Source organism: Anas platyrhynchos, chromosome 5 (genome assembly GCF_047663525.1).
Source record: "Anas platyrhynchos isolate ZD024472 breed Pekin duck chromosome 5, IASCAAS_PekinDuck_T2T, whole genome shotgun sequence".
Taxonomy (NCBI): domain Eukaryota; kingdom Metazoa; phylum Chordata; class Aves; order Anseriformes; family Anatidae; genus Anas; species Anas platyrhynchos.
The window spans coordinates 5,993,543-6,021,496 of NC_092591.1; the positions used below are offsets into that span (position 1 = coordinate 5,993,543).

Below are 27,954 nucleotides of genomic sequence, written 5' to 3' on the forward strand. Positions count from 1 at the left end.
CGCCTCCCATTGGCTGCCGGCCCCCCGGTGGGCGGGGCTATGCGGTCTCCTAGGCGACGCGTCCCGCCGGTGGCGCTCCGGGCTCTGGCGGTGCCCGGGCCCCGAGGAGGCCGCAGGGGGAATCGCGACGGTGGCGGGCAGGGGCTCGGTGTGTGGGGGCGCTCTGTGGGCTCTGAGCTCCAGGGGTGGTGCTGGCGAAGCTGTGCCTTCCGTAGGGGAGGTAGAGGAAAATTCTGTGCTTCCCTGGGCTCCCAGGCAGAGCCCAGAGGAGCTGGTGTGCACCCAACCTAACCAACTTCCTCAAGTGTTGCACCTGGAAAAATACATTTTCCGTTTCCAGCCCCAAATACTCACTAGAGGGGCTGTCTGTCATCAAATGCTGTGGCAAAGGTTCCAAATCAGCAGAAATGTGGCATATTAAGGGTATGCTCTGTGCATCCTGTGCACACAGCCATTTAAGGGATTCAAAAAGCTGCTGTGTCAATTGTATTTTTACCTGCTGTTTGATGATGCTAAAGATTAATCATAGCAGCTTTCTAACTAACAATTTGTAGCAAATTTTTTATAGTCTCAATTGTATTCTGATATCTGCAATGTTTGTGCAAAAGGGCTTTTACTGAGGGTTTTTGTGGTGAATTATGAGCTCTGGCTGGCACGTTCTTATCTTTATGATTTGTGCAAATATAACTTAATGAACCTAATGCACGAGTAAATGGGTGTGCTTCCTCATCCTTCTTTATGGATGTGATCATAATAACTTGTGCTACAGTGCTTTATGGAACTTTAGAATCTAAAAATGTGAAGCAAAAAAGTAGTAAATCAAAATATCTCTAGCAGTTTCAGCTTTCTTCTGTCATAATCTCCACTGTGAGTCCATTAGAAATACAGATTCTGTAATTAAATACAGGAATTTAGATTTTTACAAACTTCTTGGAAATCCTGTGACTCTGTATGGGTGGCTACACAGCTAATAATATTAATGTCTTCTTAGAAAAAAAAAGTTACTAAGAAATAATAGTCACAGCAGAGAACTCAAGAAATGGCACAAAGTGATAACCAAACCCAGAACCTTGAGGAGATGATTATGAAGTTGGTAAGATATTCAATTTTTATTTATTTTTTTTTCATTTCTACTTCTGTAAATATCAGTGTTCTTGCTAGAATATAGAGCTATTTTTGCTTTTCTAGAGGTACCATTTGTAGCGTAGCCTCCATTCTGGAATACCCCAGAGGTGGTATAGGGCATGCATTAATAAGAGTCTGTGGTGAACTGAATGAACTGTAGCAAACATATTAATACTTGAGGTTCTTTGTCTTAAGAGAATATCTTTACATAAATAACTTTTAATGTATAGCTCCCTGCTTTGTCTGTTTCTCATGAACTACCTTGCAGAAATATATATACAGAAACAAAAACAATCTTGTTATATACATTTGGCCAAAATAAATCTTTTAGTTTTGACTCAGTCACATCTTTTTGTAGATATCAGATAATTGTGAACAGAATCAGATGATACTTGAAGTTTCCAATATCTTTGTTTACTATGAAGTGGTTAGAATTTTAAAATGGGGTCCCACTCCACATTCATTTAGGTGTTTACGTGTTTTCATATGCTTATTACAGGCAGTGGAACTAAAGGATAGGATTCAGCTGCATAGATATTGCTGTTTAGTGCTGTTTTACTGACTTAATGTGTCCAGAATATCAGCTGCAGGATACTTTTAAGGCCTCTGAATTAGCACTAGATAGTCTACGTGGCCAACTGTATGCCATCCTTAGTATATATTGTCCAGGAAACTAACAGAATAAGTCAATTTAGTGTAAATATCTCCTGTATGATCATCAGAATGGATTTCTGGGATCTTTTGGCTTTGCCTATATTGATTGAATCCCTTGACTAACATTGAGAGCTTGGACAAGAGGCATGCGTGTAGGTGCCTACTGTTTTGTAGGTGCCTACTGTTTTTTTTCTCATCCTGAATGAAATTCCATGTAAACTTTTATTTTTATCGTGGCCAAAAACTTGCATTGCATTTACTTGATACAACCACTTTAGAAGTGGAAAACTACAAGACTGATAAAACCCACCAGCTAATTGCATACACACATATGCATGAACACATGCATGTTCTAGTTTATAGATGAAGTTATGGATTCCTGGGTTTTAATCTAAATTAAAATTAGATACTTGAAAACTGTTGTTTTAAATTTAAGGTACGTTTTGAGGTTTGATAAGAAGATTTTGTGTAATACTTTGTGAGCAGAAGTATATGTTTCTTAACTGTTACATACTTAATGTGGTTAAAATTGCAAAAACATTTTAATGCAAAGAGAGTTTTAAAAGACACAGCTGCTGTTAAGCAGTACTGTAATGTCAGTAAGACATTGTGTTTCATAATGTATTTTTTTACAGCATGAACATAAAGAGAATAATGGCTTTGTTTCATTTCCAGTGCATATGTAATGGATTGCCTTATGAGAAAATTGATCAAGAGGGACTGAAAACAACTGCATTGGAGATGTTTTTCTCAGGTTATTCCAGAATTGTAGGCATGGAGTATTTCCCCAATCTAACTACTCTCACTCTCATTGGGCAAAGTATTCAAAACATTACAGATCTAGAGCACTGCTTATTGCTCAAAGAGCTATGGATTGCTGAATGTTGTTTAGTGGTAAGTGAAGTATGAATTTTCTTTCTAGACAGCTTTAGCCAATTTCCAGTCCTTTGCAAAGACAGTCTGATTCTTTTGAAAGCACTCCTTTTATTTGTTCAAGGGAGAAGGCACCTTTTGAAGGAGTCTAGATTTGACTTTTAAGTATATAAAATCCCTTTTTTGATATGTATCAAATTAACTTTTTTTTAATTTATTTTAGAACCTGCTGTTGGATTTTTTTTCTTTCATTAGAATTTTTTTTTTAATAACTAGAATAGTTATATTGAAACCTTTTCCAGGACACTAGTTAGAATGAAGAAATTTTAATGAAAATAACACTGTATTTAAAGAAAGCACATATTTTCAGGAACTATTGCAGCTGCTGCTACTTTTTATTTGTTGGCTTAATTGAAAAGCTTTCTAAATCATCAAGATTCTTCTGAGGGTATGATCTTAAATTGTTTGGAACTACTTAAGTTTCTGTGCAAGTTGATAGCATATTGACAAAAAGAGTGACTTCTTTTGTTCAGTACTGCAAATACATCTTCTTCTATTGCAGAAAATAGATGGTCTACAAAAATGTGTACATTTAGAAAAGCTTTACCTTTATTGCAATGAAATTTCCAGGATTGAAAATCTGGAATCTTTAACAAAGCTTAATGTACTCTGGTTGAATAATAATATGATCAAGAACATAGAGGTGAGTCTGGTGTCCTTGTTATGTTTTCTTGTCTTCTATTTTATCTAGTATATTGTATATTCATTATGTGAAATCAAAATGTGTTAATAAGTAAGGCTAAGTTTTAGAATAATTGAAAAACAGAAAGAGCAATGTTAAACTTAAAGTTTCAGCCTCAACTCATATGTGCTTATTTGGAATAGGTTGACTGTCAAGGCTTTCTTCATATGCAGAGTTATCTAAATCAACCATTTTCAGACCTCTGTGACTTCTGATGAGGAAAGAATTTTATTATATTTTTTAGCTTTTTTTTTTTTTGTAACTGCAGCCTTTTCCTGTATTACATTAAGTATTACATAAAAGGTTTTCCATTTAACTCTAATATTAGTGCTTGCCATTTTTGTTTGGAGGGATGAGCTCCTATTAAGGAGAACTTTTATCCTGTGTTTTCCTCAGGCTGTTATATATGGTTTGCTCCAAAGGAAACTGGTTTCCCCTATGTCCCCTCAAAATAAAATTCTAACCTTTGGGTTGGAGGTTATTCCAGGACCAGCAAGAGTTCTGAGATTACCAGCTTACCAAATAAAGGGAGAAGAAACATATAGATGGCCTTTTCTAGCAAAAGACCACATAGCATTCTGATTTACCAGACTCCCATCAGGGGACAGAATGCTGCAGCCCAGTCCACTTTAACTTGAGAGAGTGCAAGAAAACAAAGCAGAAGGAGATACTGATATCAATATAAAAGTAGTTAGAGCAGAAGAGATGGTGATAAGGATCAGATTATTGTGACTCTCCAAAGACAGAAAGGGGAGGGAAGAGAAATCAAAGTTGAGCATGCTGATGTGGAGAGGAAGGAGATACTGATATATTACACCTGACAGAGAAAAAATATAAAAGCAGTAGAATGTTACAAGGTAGAAGTTGTTATTTATTAGTGGGGACACTGCAAACAGTAGTGGCATCCCTCTGCAAAGAACTGCAGTGTCATCATGGGGAGAAATGATTGACATCAGTGATACAGTTCTTATGATATATATCCCTAGGCCAAGACATGGGCTGCAGCCAAAAGCTAATGAGTACTTATGACATAGGGCATGATCTGTTATATCTCTCATACACAGCTGTGAAACTAAGGCTGGGGGACTAATTTTATTTCCATTGCAGTATCATTTACAAAGGCTTTCCAAGCTCATTCCCTTTGGGCAAAAGGCTTTCTCTCTTTGCATGTCAAAATAAAGCTATAGTTTACAACAGAGGCAAACATTGTTTAGACTCCAGTCAAATTTATTTTTACATTTGAATGATCTGCCTCATAGCCTACAGGCTTTTCAGCATTGGCAGTGCTATATTAGATTAAAACTGTATTGTTTAAAACATTCACAGGGCTTACATACTCTGCAGAATTTGCAAGAGGTCAACCTTGCTGGAAACTTAATAGAAAAAATAGGTAAGTGATGTCAGTCTGGCATTTCTAGCATGAGCATCCTGGTTACTACTGAGGATTTATGTCTTTAGTTTAATCCTTATCTCATTCTAATAGAAAAATTCTTACCAACTTACACGGTTCAGAGCCATATCCAGTATACACAGTCCTGATCATCCCAAAGTCTGTGTCAGAACTCCCTAAGGCTCATCTCTGCTTACACCAAACTCTTTTCTGTTGTAGCCATATCAAAGAAGACAGAAAATAGGTATTAGTGGTAGTTATGCATTTTTTTCACCACCTCTTGTATAAATGACTTTTAGTTTAAATCTATAGTAAGCCTGTTTGTTTATAAATGGAGATGTAAATAATTTCTGCATTTCTATAATCTATAATAAAAAAGATCTTCCAAATACTATTCCTACTTTTTGAGTGAAAATGGAAAATAATATATTATGTGTATGATGTCATTGTGTTAATGAAATAATCATTTGAGTGGGTTTGTTCGTGTGATGAAAACTAGTCCAGAAGATGAAAATGTAGATATCCCAGTTGACAACACAAATGTTTTTTCTTGATTACTGTTTGTCTTTGTTTAATTTTAGGAAGTTGCTTAGACTTCAATATACAAATTGAAATATTAAACCTCTCTGGTAACAAATTATCTTCCTTCAAGGTATGTTCACACTTTACATTTCCTTTGGATGTGTTCTGGTTTTGTTTGGCTTTTTATCTGTTACTGGGAAGAGAGTTGACCTTTCTTTACGATATTAGAGGACCAGTAACATGGCGGTGATGGCAAATGGCTTAAAAAAAAAAAAAGACATTAATATTAACTTTTATTTGTTTTTGTACAGCTTTTAGCTCTTTTCTTTTGCAAAAATTATTGCTTCCAAATAAACCTTGTTACAAAGACTTGGAATTTGTCAGAAAATACCCATTATGTGTTTTTACTTCATTTACATGCTTCCTGTTCAGTGTGGCTACGTTACAAATCTCATAAAAATCACAGCATGCACATGTTCAGTATTGACTGTTCAGAGTTTAGCAGCTACTATCTTAAAAGAATCCAGCCTCTTTTAACCTGTCTGCTCACTGTCCTAGCAAACAGAGCAATTCCTCACTCAGCTCCTAAATGCAATCAGACTATGAATTAGTTTACAAATCAAACAGGCTTCAGGCAATGGATACAAGTGCTCAGCAAGAGTTTCCCCTCTAGTCTAATTCCTGTCTTCTGCTAATGATGTTTGGATCAAAATACATTCTGCTTCATCTGCTAAGCACTCTTTTAGAGAAGGTCACCAGCTTAAGGAAGGAACAAACTGGAGCTGAAAATGTTAAGAAATAGCCTGGGACAAAGAACACAGGGTCAAGAGGAAAGGCAGAAAAAGGAAAAGAAGAGGTTGGGTAGACCTGTGCGGTGTCAAGAGTTGGACTTGATGATCCTTAAGGGTCCCTTCCAACTCAGGATATTCTATGATTCTATGATTCTAGGTTACATGAAAAAGGAGGTAGAAAAACTCAGAGGATTTAGATGGGGCAAACGCAATGGTGAACCAGAATGGCGAACCAGAATGGCAGCCAAGAGAACAAACAGGCTAGCCAGAGCCTAGGAGAGTTACATGGGGAAGAAGGACAGCTAACATGAAGTAGGAACAGGGCTCAGTAGGGACAGGGCATATGAGGTAAATTGAACGGGGAAGAGGATATTTTTAACATTACACATAAACAGACAATGACACTAGTGACATATTAATTTTGAGACTGTAAGTTTAGCCAAGTGCTGGGGATTGTAGGATATTAGGAGGTATTTTAGGAATGATTAGTGAATTCATCCTGGGAATTTAGAATGTTAAATTAACCATAATGACATTTAGCTGATCACTTTGTACTTTAGGTATGTAGCCCTGCATGTAATTCCTCGCTTCTAATGAAAGTCCTTTAAATCTTGTCTTTATCATAAGGATTTCAAAAGTTTTTTGTCAATGGCCACATGTTTTTATTTTAAACTTGAGAAAGATAAAGGCTTTTGAGGACAAATTCACTTTTTTTCTAGATTTATTTCTTCATAGAGCATGAGAGCCTGACCTTTATTTCACACATTTGCTTCGCTTTCTTTCACTGATTGGTTGTAGTTTGTTTTTTCCCAGAATTTATGCAACCCCCATGGGGGGGAGGAGGGGGGGGAAGAATCCCCAATACTCTACATGGATCCTGAAAGGTCTATAAAGTTGCACGAGCCCATGCTCATGAAAGCTACTGCATCTGTGCTATATTCCTTCCTCCCTCAGTTTGTACGTTTTTTGTTCCATATAACCCCTTAGCGATTAATATCCCGTTTGATCTTTGTGCTAAAATATGCTGAAATACTCCCTTTTTAAATAAGGTGTATTGGCATATTGTTGTGATAGCATTTTGTTTTGCAGGAACTCACTAGTTTGTCAAGACTACCTAATTTAAAAGATTTGGGCCTAAATGATCCTCAGTATGGGCCCAACCCTGTTTGTCTTCTTTCTAATTATGCTATCCATGTGCTGTATCATATACCACAACTTCAAAGGTTTGATACATATGATGTTTCTGAAAAGCATATCAAGATTCTGGTAGAGGTAAGTTCAGACTTTATGAATAAATTTGTTACTGATGATAAGCGTTACTATGTGAAAGCTGAGTTTCAGCCAACTACAATGAGTGTTTTATGTTACTGCTCAATACCCTGTTAGGTTGTCAAAATTTTGAGTTTTATCATGGTCTCACAATTTCTGTACGCTTCTCTTTATGTATAGTATTGGATTGCAATAATATACATTGTCTCACTGAAATCTGAATGTATGCAATTTACTGCCATTAAAAATATTAATTTTTTACCTAGTGTCAGTACTTTTTCATAGAGTTGTTGCATTTCGGGCTGTTGCTATTTAATACTGAAACAAAAAATATGACAGAAAAATTGCACGTGAAGTTACATACATTTTTGTTTTAAATATTAGTCATCTTAAATGTCAGTAACCTAATATCAAAACCAGAGTGTTTAAAGAACATGGGAGAATTTACTGAAAATATGGGTTTGTGTGTCACGTTTTCAAGCGTTCCAAATATTTTACAAAAACCATCACAGATTCATTTTCACATTGGTTTGCCATGTAATGAACTTACTTTCAGATGTCTTGCTATCCAAGCAGAGTATCTTTAAATCACAGGAAATTTAACTTGATGCTTAATGGAGTATAGGAAAAACTTTCTGAATAAATTCCACAGTTTAATGAAGCAAGTCATAAAATTATTTTAATGTGGAATATGTGGCATCAATCTTATGGGTAGCTGTTAAGACTCTCATCTGCAGAAACACATGGCAGTTAATTCTTGCTTTGGAAAATGTTCCTGGTGGGGAAAAAAAGCTAATACATGAGAGAAAGTGTTCAGAACAGCAACTGGTCTCAGATGAGAAATGTTTTTGTTGATTTATCCAGAACACTGAGCACGTTTTCCGTTAGATGTCCAATGACATCTAAATGATGTCATTGAACAGTTTTGAATGTAGACTAGAGCTAACTGAGGTATGTGGAATGAGTCCATAGTTTGATCAGTAGCTACAGCATAAAATTATTAATTAGAATGTTCATACAAATAGTATTATTGGCTGTTTGTTTAAAAAAGAAAAATAATTACAAGAATATGTTCATCAGACAACACTCAATGGCTGATGTTCAAATACAGTCAAATTCAAATAAACTAAAATGATATTTTAAAATGCAAATGCAATTTGTGAAGCACAATTCACTGCACCGATGCACTGCACCGATGGGCTGAGGTCAACTGTATGAAGTTCAACAAGGCCAAGTGCCGGGTCCTGCACCTGGGGCGCAATAACCCCAAGCAGAACTACAGGCTGGGAGAGGAATGGTTGGAGAGCTGCCAGGCAGAGAAGGACCTGGGAGTGATGGTGGACAGTCGGCTGAATATGAGCCAGCAGTGTGCTCAGGTGGCCAAGAAGGCCAACAGCATCCTGGCTTGTATCAGAAACACTGTGACCAGCAGGGCTAGGGAGGTGATCGTCCCCCTGTACTCGGCTCTGGTGAGGCCGCACCTCGAGTACTGTGTTCAGTTTTGGGCCCCTCGCTACAAGAAGGACATCGAGGTGCTTGAGCGGGTCCAAAGAAGGGCGACGAAGCTGGTGAGGGGCCTGGAGAGCAAGTCCTATGAGGAGCGGCTGAAGGAGCTGGGCTTGTTCAGCCTAGAGAAGAGGAGGCTCAGGGGTGACCTTATTGCTCTGTATAAGTACATTAAAGGAGGCTGTAGAGAGGTGGGGGTTGGCCTGTTCTCCCATGTGCCTGGTGACAGGACGAGGGGGAATGGGCTAAAGTTACGCCAGGGGAGTTTTAGGTTAGATGTTAGGAAGAATTTCTTTACTGAAAGGGTTGTTAGGCACTGGAACGGGCTGCCCAGGGAGGTGGTGGAGTCACCATCCCTGGAAGTCTTCAAAAGACGTTTAGATGTAGAGCTTAGGGATATGGTTTAGTGGGGACTGTTAGTGTTAGGTTAGAGGTTGGACTCGATGATCTTGAGGTCTCTTCCAACCTAGAAATTCTGTGTAATTCATAGGTATAATGTTGTGTTTTGCTATATTCTTCAGGAATAAGCTCTGTGAATAGCTACAACTTATTAATAACAAATGATTTCCTTTTTTTTTTTTTTTTTAAGACCACAGTTTTGAAAAAAATAATGTACTATCATATGCGTGTAAAAAGTGTTCATAGACAGCTCCGTGACAGGCTTGAGGAGCTAAAAGAAAGCAAATGCAGACTGCAGAATTTGCCAGAAAAGAAGATGAAGTTGTTCAGCTGCAACATAAAGCATGTAAGTTGAAACAGCTTGAAATGTCAGCAGAAATGTATCATTTAAATCATCATCCAAAAAAAAGCTTATACTCATTTATGTTCAATAAATTATTTAATGAAAGTACATCAGCTCTTACTAATCCTTGTAATCCAGGAGTTTGTAGGACTCAGTTTCTGCCAGAAAAATAGCTCTTCTTCAGAGTAGCCAACAGTCAACCATATGGGACACTTAAACTACTGCAACGGATATATTTCCAGCTTCATTTCTGGCAGGTTCATAATAATTTTAGTCTGCTGTCTTAAGCCCTAAGTGAGTGCTTTGACCAGTGATTTGATTCAGTGACAACTGAATTTCAAGTTGCTGCTTTTATTCATCCAGTACAGGTGTTTGCAAAGGACCTTTGTGCTGAGTTCCCAGATTATTGTGATTATCGCCTGTTCTGGTTGATACCAAGAACATTTATGAAGGGTCTGTGTTCATCCTGATATAGGATGCTTTTGCATGTTGGGAAGTGTTTGTTTTTTTTCCTCACCTAAGCTTGGATTTTGTGTGTGTTTTTGTTTTGTTTTGTTTGTACTTTTTTTTTTTCTGATTTCTAACTGAGTACTCTATTCCTCTTCAAGAATGATATAATCAACATAATGGATCAGATTCCAGTTGCATTGGTGCAACCACTCTCTACAGCAGTTTGTAAACATTCCTAGTAGGTCTTCAATGCACTTTGCATGGGCACTTTGCACATATGTCTGTATAGAAATAACTAACCAAAATATTACTGATTGCATAAATAGGACCCCCTAAAAGTGCTTTGATCAGCAGTCAACAGATTCTAAAGGTTTACCTTTTAGAAAATAATGCAAAGAGTTTTGCTTCAACTCAACAGTGAGTAATTGCTGTCGCATAATGATCAAACATGGGGAGAGAAATGATCCCTGCCCTTAGGTGTTTGAAGAAAAGCAGCAGTTCCATTTTAACTGTACCCTCTAATTCTCTTTTACTTGCTGATACTTGAATCATGATGAAGTCACATTGAGGAATTGGTCCTGCTTGGAAAAAACAATGGTCTAATTGATATGAATAGAACTCGGATTTGAGCCAGGATACAACGGAAAAATACATGCAGCTACTCAGAGCAAAGCTGTCCCTTTGGTTGAGTAATTCAGCTTTTTCTATTGACAAAAGATTTTGAATTTTTAGAAATAATTTTCTGATTTAATGTTTACAGGTATGCTTTATAGTAGACATTTAGAGGGCTTATCTATTGAGAAAATGTAAAATAATTTTCCTGCCATACTTTAAGTTAGTCTCTTGCCTCTGAATCATGGTATGGTATTTTTATCAGCTGGAACGTGAACTGGCCAAGCTGGAAATGTTGGATAAAACATCAAGGAACGAATCTCCAAGGAGTAAGGATTTGGAAACAGAAAATCCAGTTCATGATACTGAAGATACAGAAAAGGCATGCCTTGAAAAGGCATTCATACAAAAAATAAATGCCATGAAGGAAAGAATAACATTCTGGAACAGAAAACTGGATGAGTATGTTTACTGAATTGTGTAAGAACAGAAGTCTGATATTTTCAAACATTAATAATTGGGTATGACTGTGGTTGATGGTTAGGAAATTAACAACAGGACATGGTGCCTGTTTCCTGCTTGTTTTGGATGATGTCCAAACTGAGTATTGCAAATATCGTTAATGTGGCAATTCTTACGTGGTCTCAGTTATTAGATTCAAGCCAGTTTCTAGCAGGTAGATGTTGCCATTCATGCTGTCAGTGGTTTTAGTATATGTGGAAATGTTTGAACAAGAACATCTGGGATAAGTAGTTAGATTGGACTGGTGCTTGGAGAAGATTTCTGGGCATTTAAACGAGAGATCTAGCAAAATGCTGCAGTTTGTTTTGTTTTCCCCCTTTTAATTCCAATGTGGTTTTAATGGCTGCAGCTTCTTGTCATTGTTGTTTCTGGCTAAGTACTTCATGAGTCAGATACACTCTAAAGTCAGTTGCCAGCACGAGGCGTGCACACAGTCCCTCACAGTAGGGCATGTGAAGGGTATCAGTGATACCAGACCTGGTGTTGGATGCCAGCATGGGGCTGAAGCTCATTCTACAGAATTTTCATGAAGGAAGAATTGGCTCTCTTCTGAAGGGTAGAAAGTCTAGTTTTTGCTTTGGTTTGATATAAAAGACCAAGAAAGACTGTTCCTATTGGCAAATGTAGTAGAAAGAGTCTGTCATGCCTCAGGCTCCAAAAAAATTGAACCATTTGGTTTTTGTATTTGAGCAGAAATAGTATCCTGAAGTAGCACGTTTTAAAAGCCTGCTTATAAAGAGGAGGAAAGGATAGAATAACTGGTGGAGAAGTGGAAGAACTTAAACATACTGTGAAACTTGTTGCCTTTGCTTGTCACTGATTCCAGTCCAGTGCCTCACACTGAACTCAAGCCCAGGATGGTCTTATTAGTACTGCAATTTCTGCTGAGATCACGAATACCAAATAGCAAACTGAGAACACCTCTCACTCAAAGAGGTGATTCTCATAAGTTAAGGATTACAGCACAGTGTCGAGGGTAAAAGTGATAAAGTTTCCTGTTGTGATCACTACAGGACCTTGCTATCCACAGTTGTAATCTGTTATCTGTCACTTTTATTTTTTTTAAATATTGTTGTTTGGGGGTGGGGGGAAGAGAAGATAGAAAAGGAAAAAAAAAAATAACTCCTCTCTCTTTTTATGCATGTCCTTGATACATTATTCCAGCAAAATTCTAGTTTCTTTTTGCAGAATTGAAAAAGATTATCAAATGGAAATTAAGAAGAAGAAGAAGAGTTTTAATTTGGTAGTACAATTTTTGTTGATGGAATTGGAAACAGTGGGAAACGTTCGCTTTGAAGAAGGCTTATCAAATCATCCCTGGTAAACTTTTCAAGATACTTCAAACTAGAACAGGTTTCTTATGATTCCAAGTTAATCATTTTTTAACAAAGTAAGCATATTGAAAGGATCTGGACTTTTCTGAAACTTCTGTGCCATTTTCAAACTTAGATGCCGTTTGAAGGTAGCTGAAGAGAAAGGAAACTTATCCTTCTGCTTGTCTCAGGGGTGTATTAGGCTTTGAGTCCACAAAGTCTGGTGGTGGTGGCCAGTGTTGTGTGTGTGTGTATATATATATATATATATATATATATATATACACACACGTGTATATATATGTATGTATGTATAACCAATTTCTGAAGGCCTTGATTTTGTTTTTAATTTTTTTTTTAAGGGTGGACACAACACAAAAGAATAAGCAAGCTGCCCAGTATTTTTGTAGTGATAGTGATTATTCCAAGTTCCTAGAGAGCTTTACTTGTGAAGAAGCATTAGAAGTTGCTTACATAATCTCTGTGTGAATAACCTTGATGCTCAGTTGAGGGGAGATTCAAATTTAGGTTGGCAGTATTTCAAGGACTGTTTTCTGCTTGAGTACACCAAGCTTGTCCACCTCAGCTAAGCTTTCCTTTTGTGTTCAGGGATGTTTACTAGAGCTGCAGGTAGTCCTGTATGTACTTTGATGTTGTTTATAAATAGCATTCTACTTACTTTTTATGCTACTTTCTAAAGCCAAAAATCTTCTTGTTTAGACAACTAATAAATGTTTTTGCTTTAAAATTAATAAATTACTATTGTAGGGGTGAAAGCCAATCCCAAGGCTTTTGAATGAGTAATCTTAGTACAGAATCTTTTTGATAAAGATAATAACTCTCGCTGTTTGTATATCTTCTTTCTAAAAGAGAACTTTCCACTGATTGAAATCGACTGATTTAAAAAACTTTGGAACCTCCTGCATTTCAGGGTTGGAGTTCTTCTTAAGGTGTCTGACTATCATATAATTATTAAGGAATTTTACAGTACCAGATGAAAGCACAGGAGCTTATCACCTTACTGGTGAGACACAGAGAAAATGGCCACTTAAGAAGTCAGGTCACTTAAAATTTATTAAGTGACCTGACTTCTGTACCTATTTATTGGTATTATTTATTTATTATTTATTGGTATTATTTATTTATTATTTATTAAGTGACCTGACTTCTGTACGTATTTATTAAGTGACCTGACTTCTGCCAGAACAGAACACCGAGCTTTTGTCTCCAGGTTCCCAGCTAGCCAATGGGCCATCTCTTCCTCCTCAAGTTTTACTCTAGAAACTGTTGTAGGTTCTTGCAAACCATGCTTACTTGATGCATGATTGCACTTAGTATGGTAAAACTACTCATTTGAGTAGTGCAGTAGGACTTAAACAGGTTTTAATAAAACAGTGCAAATAGAAGAAAGGAACACTGAGTCACAGATGATTATGTATTGATGGTTGATGCTTAACTTTGAATACGGCATTCAAATAAAGCTAGGTAAACTTCTGTGTCTCCCTTTGAGCGAATAAAGTTGGAATGGAATGAAATGGGCTAGAGATACTGTTTGTGGTTCTTCCTTTTGGATAGGAAAAAGAATAAAATAGCGTAGGTTGCACTGAAAAATTCAGTGCAAAACCAGAACAAAATATTATTAACTTACTGTCTTCCTCTGTGCATTTCTGCACACAGGTTTAGTTCCTGCTGTGAACTAATTCAATCACGATTTTGTACCTGGGACTTCAGAGCGTATGGTATCATGGGAGTGAAAATAAACCGCGTCTTTAGAGTGCACAATCAAATTCTGAGGCTGAAATTTGAAGAGAAGTTTCAAATGTTCCTGGAAAAAGAAGTTTTGCGTGTAGCAGAGTAAGTGCCTAAGTTCTAAGTGCTATTTACTGTAGCATTGGCAAGTGATCAAAGTAAACCTCATGATTTCAAGGAACAGAAAGATTTTGCAAAGCATCAAATAATTTAGGATTATTAAGAATTTTGGGCCACTTTTGCACACATAAAGGTGAGACAAAGTTTGCCACAGTCCCTGTGTTTGGTATTTCTCTGACTGGCTCTTGGTCTTCACAGGTCCGTGTCTTGATAGAAAATACCAGATAGGAGAGTTGGTTTAGACTTACGTTAGAATCTGGGTCTTACCTAATCTGTTCCTAATAAGGTAGTGAAAACAGAGTAAGTGTTGTTATGAACGGCCAGATTCCTGAAAGCAGCAGTAAATGAACCATGCAGAAACAAACAAAACAAAGCCCACCTGGATGTATACGCATCTGTATTTCGTTTGTATCACAGGACAGCATATACACATCGAGATGTTGATTTATATCCTTGCAGATTAGCCCAGTTTTTCTATATAAATATTAATGAGCACGACGACACAAATTTCAAAATTTATTTCACTGCCTTCTAAGAATCAAACTGAGACATGATGCAGCTGTGGTTTTTATTGTAAGCACTGGTTAATTATCTGCCCAAAGCTGCTTGTAGAACTGTGTCTCCAGTGGAGCACAGCATCTCCACTGTCTTAAGACACCCAGTTGCCCACTTGTAACTATGAGACAGAGCTCCTGCTTGCATCCATTTCTTTCTTTGCAATAATGAGGAGTTTGATGATTTGACGTGTCTTATTTATGTAAGTTATGATTTTTAGTACAGTTAATAGAGTGCTTTTAATCTTTTTATGTGCATTTACTATGTTATGTGTTTGTGAAAGCCTATTTTACGTTATATATAGATGTGTGTGTGATTTCTATGTGTGAATAAATAAAACAAGTTAAATATAAAATTCATGGCCTTCAAAAGAGCGTGAGAAAGTTGGGACATACTTCCTAGTTCTGCAGGTCCTGGGAGACAGAAGCTGCCTTTTACAGAAGTGTAACCATGACAAACAGTCAGAGGAGGGCAGAGATGATCTTATTGTACTACTTGTTTTCTTCCTTTAAGTCTGTAGCTTAAAGTTATTTACCCCCATAGCTGAAACACCACTATTAAGCTTCTGGTTCATTCCAATACAACAAGAAATTGATTTGTTCATCCCTTGCTGCCCTTCACATAAAATTGGAAACATGAAATAACCCTGACTTAAATTATTTAAGCTATTAATCAATATCAGATTATTCTATTACCCCCTTCCTGTGATTTTTTTTCTGGCCATGAGACAGTCAGATTGGCACAGCCAATGGTTTTGGGAGTTCTTTTCATATTACCTGGAGAGAAAAAAGCTTTTCAGGTAGCTCCTCAATGCATTCTGTAAAATGTTGGTAGGATATCCTCCTGTATGTGTGAAGAACTCTCTCATGTGTTAGCTCCTAGAATGGATTAGCCAGATTAGATCTGTTCATGTGTATTACAGCCTGTTCTTGTTGATCCCAAACAATTTATACATCTTCCCTAAAATGCAGTTATACAAGGATTAGGCCACTGTTCTTAAATTGAAACCTCGTGGTCTGATGCTCATTTTGGCAGAGAAGTCCTGCAAGAATTAATCAAATACTCAAACTAACCTGCTGACACTCAAACTGTAGTGTCATAAGTCACCAGAAATGGCACTCATGAGGAAAAAAATTAAAAAAAAAAACAATTGGGAAGGAAAGAGCAGTTACCAACAGCTATGTAGTGTTTGTATGGCTTTCCAGATCTGCTGTCAACATAAATTGCATTATTCTCCTTCATATTGAGTTATTGCTGTCTTCCTGCTAGGGATCTAAGCAAATTTAAGACTTGTTCTTCCAGAGGTGTTGTGGTTTAACCCTGGCAGACCACTAAGTACCACACAGCCACTCACTCACTTTCCCCAAGTGGAATGATAGAGAGAAAATTGGAAAGATAAAAGTGTGAGAACTCCTGGCTTGAGATAAGGACAGTTTATCGTGTAAAACAAAAGCCATATATACAAACAGAGCAATGAATTAATTTGTTACTTCCCATCAGCAGGCAGGAGTTCAGCCATTTCCAGGAAAGCAGGGCTCATTGCATGTAACAGGTTCTCCAGAAGGCAAACATCATCACTCTAAACATCCTGCACTTCCTCCGTCTTTCCTCCACCAGTTATTGCTGAGCATGGTGCCACTTGGCAGGGGGCATCCCTTTGGCCAGCCTAGGCCAGCTCCTGGTTGCGTCCCCTCCCAGCTCATGGTGCACCCCAGCTCCCTTGTTGGAAAAAGAGCACAAGGAGCAGAAAGGAGCTGGACAAGGAGCTCTGTGTGAGCACTGCTCTGCAACAAATAAAACATTTGTGTGTTATCCATGGTGTTTTCATCAAAAAACTGAAACATAGCATCATATGAACCTCTACAGAGACAATTAACTCTATCCCAGCCAAAACCATGACAAGCTAAATAGGTTATTTATTTATTTTTTAATATAATATAGGGGATGGAGACTGCTTTTACCATTTATGAAGAGTCAGGAAAGAAAAATTTCTCTTGCAAGTGATCTTGTGATTACTATAAATGTGAATATTACAGAATCAGCATTAATTATAGTCTGTTATTCTTAGTAAATATTGTGCGCATGTGTAAACGATATCTGGTTAGAATAGCTATTTTTGCCTTGTGCCTGCTTTTGCAACAGCGTAATGAAAACCTGAAGTCTTTCCCTCTGTCTTTTCTTCTTAAGAAACCACAAAGAGAAGATGGACTATCTCTTTTATGTATTTAATCCTAAATTGCCAGTTAAGGAAAAGCAGCTGCTGCACATACTAGAGGATGGTTTCCAGGATCTGGAAGTATATACGGTATGCTGCATTGTGGACAGAAGAATGCTATTGCTTAGTAAAGGATGGCAAAGAGAGCAGGCAGAAAAGTGCTACTCTTTCTTCCTCTCTTCTTTCATTGATTTTTCTATTCATGAGTCCTCTGTTTTTTTTCCTCTGTTCTTATCATATTTCTCCATTTTACTTCTGCTTCATTCTTCGCATCTTTATGCCATCATGTCATGATTAGTGCTTTCTACTTCTTTGTCATCTTCTTGTCCCTTCCTTGCCCCTTCTCTTTTTGCTGCCAATCATCCGTTTTTACTCACCACTTCTCATCAATCCCCACACACTCTAGATTTTGCTGGGACTGATGCAGGACTCCTTTGGAAGTCTCCACAGTATCAGCTTCAGGTGTTTGCTGCCTCTGAAACATGTTGTTTCAATGGTTTTGTCAGTTACTTACATTGTAATTGTCATTACTATTTGTTTGGACACAATATTATTTTCCTATTTTATTCTTCCTACTAGTGCTATCCGAAAGCATATCATGGATTTAAGATCCCTTCTTGTGACATTGCATGCTATATAAGCATACAGAAGAATGGGCCCTGTCCCCAACAATCTGATCTTATCTGTTTCTCTCATACTATTAAAGTAACACCACAGATCATCTTTTTACTCTTTATTCTTCAGTTTTCCTGCCTGCCATCCCTTATTGTAAGTCATGTGTATGTTTACATGCCTAAATTTTTTTTGCATTTTTAAGGGATGCTTTTATTGAAAGATACTTGGGCATTGCTTTAATTTTTGCAGCAGTCTGAGAAAAATGAAGCTGTTCCTCTCTGTAACAGTCTAAGCATATGTGAATGTCCCAGAATAAAGTTTCTGAAACAACAAGCCAAGGCTGAAGGCAAAAACAAGAGAGATCCTGACGAGTCATTCAGACATGGTAATTCAAAGTTGGAACAATATTGTAAAATTGATGATAAATGCTGTATTTTGTGCTACAGGCCAAAGGACATTTTGTAAATACTGTAAGTGGCCATGAGTAGGCATAAGTAACTTGAAAGGAGCTTTGAAACTGCCGAAAACTGTTCCAGTGGCATTTTTATGTATTAGGAAGCTCCAGAAAGAGCTTGGGCTGCTAGGAGTAATTCCCAAACAGGAGTTTGAAGCCTCTATGGGAAATGTCCTCATCTGAGATATAATTAGATATGTCTGATCTTTTCAAGATCCAACATCTCTAAAAAAGGCAGAGTGAAGAAAGGTGCAAATACCCTGGGTTAATTTGTGTCTAGGACTGGACACTGAAAGGAAAAATACCAGCCTTCTCTTTTTAGCCTGGTTTCCTAGAGAAAAGGCTTAGGCAATCAAGCTGTGTGACGCTGTCATTTTAGTAGCTTAGGAATAATCAAGTTTCAGGCAATTTGGGGGAAAAAAAAAAAAAAAAGAAAGAAGCTATGAAGTCTCAAAGATAATTATTTATAAAATATAAACATTTTGTAGAAATGTGGCTTAACCTAAGTTAGGTCACCTCCCCTCCTTCTTCCAGCCCTGCTCCCCACTAAAGAAGAGGCATCTAGGGTTCCTTTAGTGTTAGCCAGCAGGGCAGTCAGTGTGGACTTCTAACACATCTCTTAGCATATATATAGCTTGAAACTATCCACAGCATATACTACCTTTTGCTTGGCCTTGGTGATCTAGAGAGCTTGGAAAAAATGGGTTTGCTGTAGTATGGAAGAAAGACCATTCGTTGGAGAAAGATTATGTGTTGGAGGTCACAAATCCAAGTGATAGCTGGTTTCACATCTTTAAATATTAGCTAGTTACAAACTTTGGATATCACTGCATTATTTTTTTTTGGCCAAAGAATATTTGTTTTCATGAAAAACATAAATATTAATAAAGATTCAGTGTTTATTTTACATATATATATATATATGTATTATACACATATTAGACCATTCATCATCCAGACCAAGATGTAGCTTGCTTATAATAACATTAAGCACCATTTTTGTTTTATTATTCTGTCCTCATCCCCAAGCCAGAATTAGAAGCATTAAGTGTCTTTTCTCTCTACACTTAGGGACAGTAATAATTGCGAAAGTTTTCCTTGGCTGCAGTGCTCCAGTTTGTGCAGCAAGTCCTATCTGTCAAAGCAACTACCCAGAAGCTAATTCTGTATTCAGGCCATGGAAATTCCTAGGAAGTGATACATCTACTTCTAGTAATGGTATGTATTTGTAGGCACTTGTTAGCATAAAGTTAAGGTTAAAGTAACATTTGTATTCCAAACTCATCATTCACTTTGGGTTGTGTCAAGAGGTTTCATTCCTGAGAACTCAGTCTCTGCTGAAATGCGTGTTTTTGAAGGCAATAGCAAATAAGAAGATCTTTCTGTGAACTAAATGCGAACAAATATTTATTCAAAGAGTGGAAGTGAGCTGTGCCATGCTGCTTTTAGCCGTCAGTCCACGCTAAGTGCAACTTAATTCATGGAGGTTCATATGAACACGTCATGCAGGGGGATTGAGTAAGTGTTGCAAAGGGTCACCTGTACATACCACAAAAGAAAGCTTCAGCCTTAAAATCAACAGCCCTTATTTTTATGCAAAATAAAAACGGTTGCTGCTGGTAAATGCAATGTTACAAGTATCGAGATTAAATCTTCATATCGTGTGCACTCTTAGTGATAATTCTGCTTTATGCTATTTTTTGCAAGAGAACACCAAGTGGGAATTGACTAATAATATTACCTGTTCTTTCTGATATGTCTTCCAAACTTTCAGATGCTGACCGAGAGCAAAGTCTGTTCCTTTATAAGGGAATTGGGATTGTTTTGATTTCTTAGGAGGAAGTGAAAGCAAATTCGGAGGGTGATCATACCACAGTATGTTGGAGTAGTTTAGGACAGTGCAGCAATGAAAGCAATGCAGGAGAGCTGTTGGTGATCTCAGAAGCTAAGCTAGTCTTTCACAGGCTGTGATCTTTGTACTGGAATCTGACAGTAATGTATTCTACATGGGGGTTTAGATAACCAGTTTAAACTCCTTTATTAGCCTGCGTGAATCTGTATGGCAAAGCAAGTCTAATGGCAGAAAGGAATAAATCTGAAGGGTCTTTATGGAAGGAGATATCTTTGACTTAGTAACATTCTGAAATGAATACCAAGCTTAGCTTAAAAGCAATAATGTATTTGTTCTGTTTCCTCCACTTCAGGACTGTGGGCTTCCTTGGAACAGAAAAGTTGTGACTGCAGCAGCTGGCAGTGCGAGTGGTTTGTATTTGACCATGAGCTGGTCCTGCCAGAATACATTGCTGAGTTTGAGTATATTACACTGGTATGAACTTCTTTTTCCTACTAGTGATAGTAGAGGGCACGCCTTAGATTTCACAGCTCAAAAAAAAAAAAAAAAGGGCAAGTAGGTAAAATGAAATCCTGTTTTACTCACAGGACCTGTCGAGCTTTGGTTTAAGGTTGGTTCTCTTCTTTCTAATCTATCAGATACAGATAAAACTTGTGTGGAAATCAGTGAGAAACTTTCTACTCATAGTGAAAGTTAGGGGAAGCTTTTATTTTGTAGCTGTAAAAGGTATAGCAAAGGAAGCAAAGATCCTCGTAAGTTTCAACAGATAAAGGAAACGTAGATGAAAACTACGTCCTCTCTCAGTAAGAATTCCCTTCTTTGAGGTACCATGTAAGGTAAAACTGATAGTATTGACTGTTGAAAAGATCTTGTTTTCATGGAGTCTTTAGGGAGCAAATGATTTTTAGTTGTTTGATTTAAATTGTGAGATACGAAGCTTTGCAAAAAATAAAAAAAAATAAAAATAAAAATAAATATATTTTAATCTCAGCTGGTTTCTTGAACAAATTTTCTTTGTAAGAATTGCTTCTATTCCTTTTTGTAAGCCATATAATGCTCCTCTTCCACTCATCTAGCTTCGTAACTTGCTGCCAAGGTGAAAGGTGAAAAGGGCCATTTCAGACTCTAAGTTACCCCGGGGAAAGGAAGTTGAAAAGTGTGGAATTCACTGATGTCTACCTGGCCCATGGTCCAGCTGTAGACTGCTCCATTGTAATTCTTAGACTTAAGGAATTCCAGTGTACAGTTTTACTTTTAACTTTAGCCAGAGTTATGCGTGGCATACAGTAACCTATAAAAGGAAAAACTGTGCAGTGCTTTGATTAGGAGGCATTTAAAACCCAGTTTTTAGCAGGTCTGTGTTACAGAAAGATGATTTCCTAACTTAATTGCCATAAATTTCCTAATCAAACTTCTCTTTTTATGCTGAGTATTAGATTTATTATTTAAGCCGAAAATGTAAGGTTTACAAATTTTGGTGTCTCTTATTTTATATAGGTCAAAGACAAGTCTCTGTTTTCCACATGCAATGTAATTGTGGAAGAGGGAAAGAGAAGCACAGAAATATTTATTCTGTCTCATGATTTGCAACGTGATGATGACGTTTTGAACATGGAACCGACAGTAAAAGTGAGGCCTAAGATTGCTTACTTAGATGAAAAAGCACTATTTTCAGTTGCTAAGGTCAATATCTACAATCAGGTACAGGTGAGGTATTGCTGTCAAATTTGCAGTACAAGAAATGTATTATGCAGTTGTTACCATTTTTTTTTCAGGTTGGCCCATGACCTAAACCAAAGACAGTAGGTTCGTTTTAGTTTTCTGTTTGGGTTTGTTTCTGATCTTGCTTACATTTCCTTGACATCAGTAGAACTTCTGTTCCTCTGCCTGTCAGTTATGAGAATAACAATTGCTTTTCCTGTTGTTTGAGGGCCAAATAATTTCAATGAAAAACAGGTTAAGAAGAATGGATCTAAGAATAGGATATGACCTATTATCCTTTCCATCATATTTTATGGAATATGTGACTGTATGCCATTATAGAGATTGTTCTTGAAAAGATTTTGGGAGTGGGGGGTGGGTGAGATTTGACATCAAAAGAATGTAACCCATGGAGAAAACACGTTTGTTTGTTTGTTTTTGTTTTAGTTTTTTTTTTAAAAAAAAAAGCTGCAGATTTAAGCTTAAGAAGTGTATGTTGTTACGGTAGCTGCACAGAAAAACACTTTTTCAGATGGGAATTCGTATGCATAATTCTGACATTGCATTCATATGCATAACTATTGTGTGGATTCTTCAGTAGCACCATTTTTCTGATGAAGTAGCCCTGCTAAATATCTGATACTTGAAATTATGAAATAGTTTCTAAACTGTCACATTTTTAACTTCAGTTTATGAGCCAATACTGTTTCTTATACCTGCTGGTTATGTTTTTGATCCCATTTTTATACATCTTCAAATAAACTTTTTATTTTCTAAAATTTATTTGGAGACAAGAAAAAGGAGCATAACAATTCTGTTCTTGTTTTATCAAAATGCCATCTGTACAGTGATCTGTTTGCAGAGAAACATTAGCAATTCTCCCTCACTCAGCCTTTTTCTAAGGATCCCTTCCCTGTGTCTGCTTGGCCCCATTCTTCCTATCCTGTTTTCTAAGAATTGAAAAGCTACCAGTTCCTTCTCAGCATCTCCATTAAACAGAGAACTGATTGATTGTTTCCTTCTGTTGTGAACGGATTGACTGTCTGACTCTCCATCTTACCCAGGCCATTTTTATTTTGGGAAGTAATAAATAGTCTTCAAATAAGCAAAAAAAGAGTAATCATAGCCTTCAGTTGTGTTTTCATTATTTTATGTTACATTCACCTTTTGCATTCACCTTTTGTAGTCTTTTTATGGTTTGCCAGTAGGATAGTGTTTATATTGCACTCCAATGGTTGAAGCTTTTTCATTTTTAAGGCAGCAGTGAAGTATTACAGAATTTGTCTGCATGTCTAGTAAAATCACACTTTCCGATGTACTTTTGACCTAGGTTTTGAACTTGCACGGGAACAGCCTGAGTCAGCTGCAGAACATCTCTAATCTTAAAGCACTTCGAAAGCTTATCATCAGCTTTAATGAATTTACCTCCTTAATGGATGTTTATGACTTGGTGAGAAATTAAGCTTTTTTTTCTTGTTTAAAAGAAACATTTACTCACATAAATATGCTTGCATCGTGGAGTGGGCTTACAGGATAGAATTGGGCCTGGAGGTGCACTGTGGAACAAAACAGAGGGCTAGGGCTGAACTAGAATCGTGAATGCTGTCAGCAGTTTTGGTGCCTGTTGATGCCTGTCTCCAGTTTGAATCACAATATTACAGTGGTATCACTTTATCACCCATCTGTCCTTTGTAGCTGTCATTTCATTTTAACAAATAGTGACATTTGGGGTGAATGGGATAACGGAATTCTCCACCTGGTTTAGCATTGGCCTACTTGATGATTTGGGTCTCACTGCTTTTCTCCCCCTTCCTTCCAAATATGTGGAATGAAATAAGTGCAAAACATATCAAAGTAGAGGTGATTAATAGGAATAAAAAGCTGAACTACATGGACTTGGAGCAGGACGGTTAAGAAGTAATTCATCTTCAGCCTGAGAATGCTACATGGTACATGGCTGATAAGTCCTAGCCAGGACCTCTGGGCTTTTCTGTATTACCACTGGGGATTCAGGGATCCAGCTCCTAGCTTGTCTTTAGGCCACTTAGGAGGCTTTTGATATGAGCTCTAGATATGGTCTTCCCCTTTCAACAACTTCCTGGCAGGCAGTGAAGTAGACATGGTAAGCCAAAGTGCTCTGCCAGGTAATGGCTCCTCTGTTGTCTTTACTGGGACATGGCTGGAGCATGCAAGATCTCACTCATAAGTGTCTCTGTTGAGGGAGTCAAAGCATTAGATTTGATGAAGTCTGTTGAAAGATTAAACATGTCTGATGACTTCAGCTGAAGTTTATCTTGCTACAGTTTTGGCCATGCAACTATTTTCAAACCTTTGTTGTTTTGCAGCCCAACCTGGAGTATTTTGATGCAAGCCATAACCATGTGATTACTCTTGAGGGCATAAGAGGCTTAACCAAACTGCAGTTCTTCAACCTGAGCTGGAATCGGCTGAAAAAATCCTGGGAAGTTATAAAAATTTTATATGAACACACTCCCAATTTACTAAGTCTTGACATCACACACAACCCATGGTATAAGGTACGTAGGCTTAAAATCTGGTCCTGCACCTTAATACTTCTAAGGCCCTTACTGTGAAAAAAGCCTTATGATCATATTATGGAGTCTTTGTTCTCATGAGGACTTCATTCTGTAGCACTTCTGTGGCACTTCTATTCAGAGATGTCTCTGAGGCATAATTTCTTTCTTTTCAGTTTCCAATAAGAATTTTATTGGTGCCAGATATCAAAAATCAAGCCATGGCTTTAATTTTGCTGGCTCAGCTGCACTGAATAAGGGATGGGACCAGAGATCCTTCCTAGCATTGGGGCTGATTACATACAGTTTGTCTCTTTCTTACTGCATGCATCTCTCAGCAGCAGCACAGATGTGTTGGCTGGAGCTTCAGAGAGAGAGCCAATACTCAGTCCTTTTACTGATTCTTGTACATTTATATTGCCCAAACAGCTTCTGGAACAAATGTTTCTCTCTGTTCTTTATTCCTTTTGAATCAGTACATTTAAACATCAGTTCAGAGCAAAGCAGAAAATCCTTATTACCTTTCAGAGGACGCATGCTACCATCTAGCTCATAAAAGATTGCGTTTGGGTTACTTCACTGTCAAAATACATCTTTATGCCATCCATAAAAACATTATTATTCAGCATGTGAGAAATGTGTATTTCATTTATTTTATGTTAAACTAGTGGGCAGGCTAACCTATTCCCTATGTATACAGTAAGTTTGTGGTGATGTCTTGAGGTTTCAATGGCACCTCTAAATCCTTTAAACATCTTTCATATGTCCTATGAAGCTTTTGTCTTTTGCAATATTTCTAGATCATAAATGAAACTCTCAGATTATAAAATAAACACTAATACAGCTCATATATTAGTGAGCTTTGTAGGATTAGTAACCTTCTGAGTTAGACCATGTGACTTTAGAGCAATTTATTACCATCAGTGTCACATAAAATCAGAATAATCAAAATTGGCCCAAAGGTACCTTGTCTTATGTGTTTTTGGCAAACTACATAAGCTGGGATGACACAGTGGCTCTGCTGAAGATCACTACAAAGCTCTAACTCTTGACATCCATGAGCTGACAGTATGCTAAGCAGAAAGGAAATAGAAGTCTCTGTTATGTACTGTCACTTTTTTCTTTCTTTTTTTTTTTTTTTTTTAAATAATTGACGGTTTATTTCTCTCTTCAAGCCAGCCTCTTTGCGGCTGAGTGTCATTGGTCAATTAAAAGCTCTCACTAATCTAAATGGAGTCATGATTACTAATGAAGAAGCTGCAGAAGCATTACGCTACATTGCAGGATCAAATATAACCCAGGTTTGATATCTGTTTTCTTGAAACTTACAATGGATACTACAGAAAAGGAAAGCTTTATGAATATATACATTTTTGATGTCATTCTATGCTGTGTTGTTGTGGTTTTTTTTTGTTTGTTTTTTAAAGACAACTTGGCTCTCTGATTTTTTTTTCTGAAAGCAATTGTTTTGTCTTTTGCTTCTAGCAGTAGGCCAGAAATTATTCAATAAACACATATCTTACAAAGATCTTTGGTACCAAAAATTGTATTCTGGCATGATGTTGGAATCCGTGTTTAGGATCTGCTGAATTCAGAATGCAAGACAGTTACTATGTTTGCCAAATGGAAACAATAGAGGGAAAAATAACAGGCTAAAACAATCGTACTGTATGCTTGTTTTTAAATATCTTTTGCCTAATCCCTTGCTTGAAGGTCTTTTCAATGGGTAAATTTTTAGAGTATTTTACAAGCATTTATGAAGCAATTCTTTGCAACCCCTGAGCACAAACTTGTTTTATTAGAGCTTTGGACTATATACTCTCCTGAATCTTAGGCTGAGCCTAAGCTAACACCCTTCATGAGCTGTCTAGGTTGGAACTCAATATCATGCTGACACAACATTTATATGATCAGAACACAGTCCCAATGAAACTGTCTGCTGAGTCAATGCTGAGCAAGGTTGTGACTTCCTGCAAAGAAAAGGACAAATGTCTTCCCAGAAAACTGACTAGAGTTAAAACAGAATGTTTAATACAGTCTATCTTCTCTGTTTTATGTACTGAAAACTCTTTTAAATATATATATATATATATATATATGTGTGAAGGTTCTATAGGAATCTTTCAAACTATTAAGTGTAATAAATCTATGATTTATTATATAATCTATTTATCTGCTGATATCACCTTTCCCTTTCAAGAACAGCAGAACTTTTATGCTTTTTGCTATATGCTAAGATATGAACTATGTATCATGGAATCATAGAATGGCTTGAGTTGAAAGGGACCTTAAAGATCATCTAATTCCAACCCTCCAGCCATAGGCAAGGATTCCACCCTCTAGATCAGGTTGGCCAAGACTCCATCCAGTATGGCCTTGAACACCACCAGGGATGGAGCAACCTGTTTCAATGCCTCTCTACCCTTACAGTGAAGAGTTTCCTTCTAGAGTCTAGTCTAAATCTATCCTCTTTTAGTTTAAGACCATTCCCCCTTGTCCTATTGTTATCTATCTAAGTAAAGAGAACTTCTCCATCTTTTTTATAAGACCCACTTAAGTACTGAAAGGTCACAATGAGGTTTCCCGGGAGTCTTCTCTTCAACATGCTGAACATCCCCAGTTCTCTCAGCCTTTCTTCATAGGAAAGGTGCTCCAATATAGTAAATCTTGTTATATTATCTACTTAATACAGTATTTTCTTTCTTTTTCCCCCAGGCATCACTACTGAAATATTCTAGGACTGACGAAGAGAGACCCCCTATTCTCAGTGTATTTTCCTGTGCTACAATTCTGTCTCAAATCAGCAAAAACAAACTGGATTCACAGATGTATCATAACAACTGGTATTCAATGGTAAGGCTGAGGCTGTTTAATATACTTATGTCCAAGTTTAGATTAATCTGTATAAAAGCTTTCTTTTGTCATGTTAGTTTAAAAGTTTTATGCTGTTTGTTTATATATATATCACTGAAAACTTGCAAGTCTAACCAATAGTTATCTTGTCTCTGGTAGCCATTTCCAGATGCCTCACAGGAAGCTCCAAATACCCTGAAGAGGGCATTTAAATTGCTGTTTTTGCAATGCAGCTTTCTTTTGAGTGTTAATAGATCTTTAAGACCAAGCAGACCCAAAAAGATACCCTAGACTGATTTTCATAGAATCATAGAATATCCAAATTAGAAGGGACCCACAAGGATCACTGAGTCCATTTCAAGTAACAGTCGATCTACCAGGTCTCTCCTATCTCTCTATTATTTCTACCTTTTTTTTCTGAAACAAATTTGGCTACTATCAAATTTCACCCACTCATTTTGTCTCTTTCCAATGTTCTAAAGGACTAGAACTAGATGTTCTAAAGGACCAGGAATCTTTTTGTTACTTCACCCACATCATCCCACTTCTTCCTAAGATCCATCCTCTAACCAGTTTTTCTCTATTAAACAGAGATAAGTTTGCTTTTGGATATCATTACTTTTTATTACATTCTCAGAAAGTAGCTATTAAACTTTTTAATGCACTTAAAATATCGTTAAAAACAATTCAATATTAGTTTTTGTTTCCTGTGAACTGTGCTGTAATCCAGTAATAAAGCCATTAGCTTTTGATTATTTACTCTGTGGCATACAAGACTTTCTATGGTACCTAAGG

At 37.1% G+C, this 27,954-nt stretch overlaps 1 protein-coding gene across 5 annotated transcripts in view; it reads left to right on the forward strand.

The window, feature by feature from the left end:
• Window positions 1-63: 63 nt before the first annotated feature.
• LRRC9 (leucine rich repeat containing 9) overlaps window positions 64-27,954 on the forward strand; it is a 49,053-nt gene continuing 21,162 nt past the window's right edge. For 4 of the 5 annotated variants that reach the window (XR_011809421.1, XR_003497675.3, XM_027458929.3 and 1 more), the window contains exons 1-20: window positions 64-148; window positions 992-1,093; window positions 2,455-2,673; window positions 3,215-3,355; window positions 4,721-4,784; window positions 5,366-5,436; window positions 7,187-7,369; window positions 9,462-9,617; window positions 10,942-11,138; window positions 12,387-12,518; window positions 14,189-14,365; window positions 17,123-17,240; window positions 18,015-18,150; window positions 19,291-19,437; window positions 20,424-20,545; window positions 21,569-21,778; window positions 23,103-23,222; window positions 24,118-24,309; window positions 25,482-25,607; window positions 27,022-27,159. Coding sequence is in view for 3 of the 5 variants with exons in the window: in XM_027458929.3 (XP_027314730.3) it covers window positions 1,040-1,093; window positions 2,455-2,673; window positions 3,215-3,355; window positions 4,721-4,784; window positions 5,366-5,436; window positions 7,187-7,369; window positions 9,462-9,617; window positions 10,942-11,138; window positions 12,387-12,518; window positions 14,189-14,365; window positions 17,123-17,240; window positions 18,015-18,150; window positions 19,291-19,437; window positions 20,424-20,545; window positions 21,569-21,778; window positions 23,103-23,222; window positions 24,118-24,309; window positions 25,482-25,607; window positions 27,022-27,159 (2,703 nt within the window). In the remaining 2 variants the exon portion in view is untranslated. The remainder of the gene's footprint in view (window positions 149-991; window positions 1,094-2,454; window positions 2,674-3,214; window positions 3,356-4,720; window positions 4,785-5,365; window positions 5,437-7,186; window positions 7,370-9,461; window positions 9,618-10,941; window positions 11,139-12,386; window positions 12,519-14,188; window positions 14,366-17,122; window positions 17,241-18,014; window positions 18,151-19,290; window positions 19,438-20,423; window positions 20,546-21,568; window positions 21,779-23,102; window positions 23,223-24,117; window positions 24,310-25,481; window positions 25,608-27,021; window positions 27,160-27,954) is intronic. The other variant, XM_072038159.1, reaches the window with a different exon arrangement.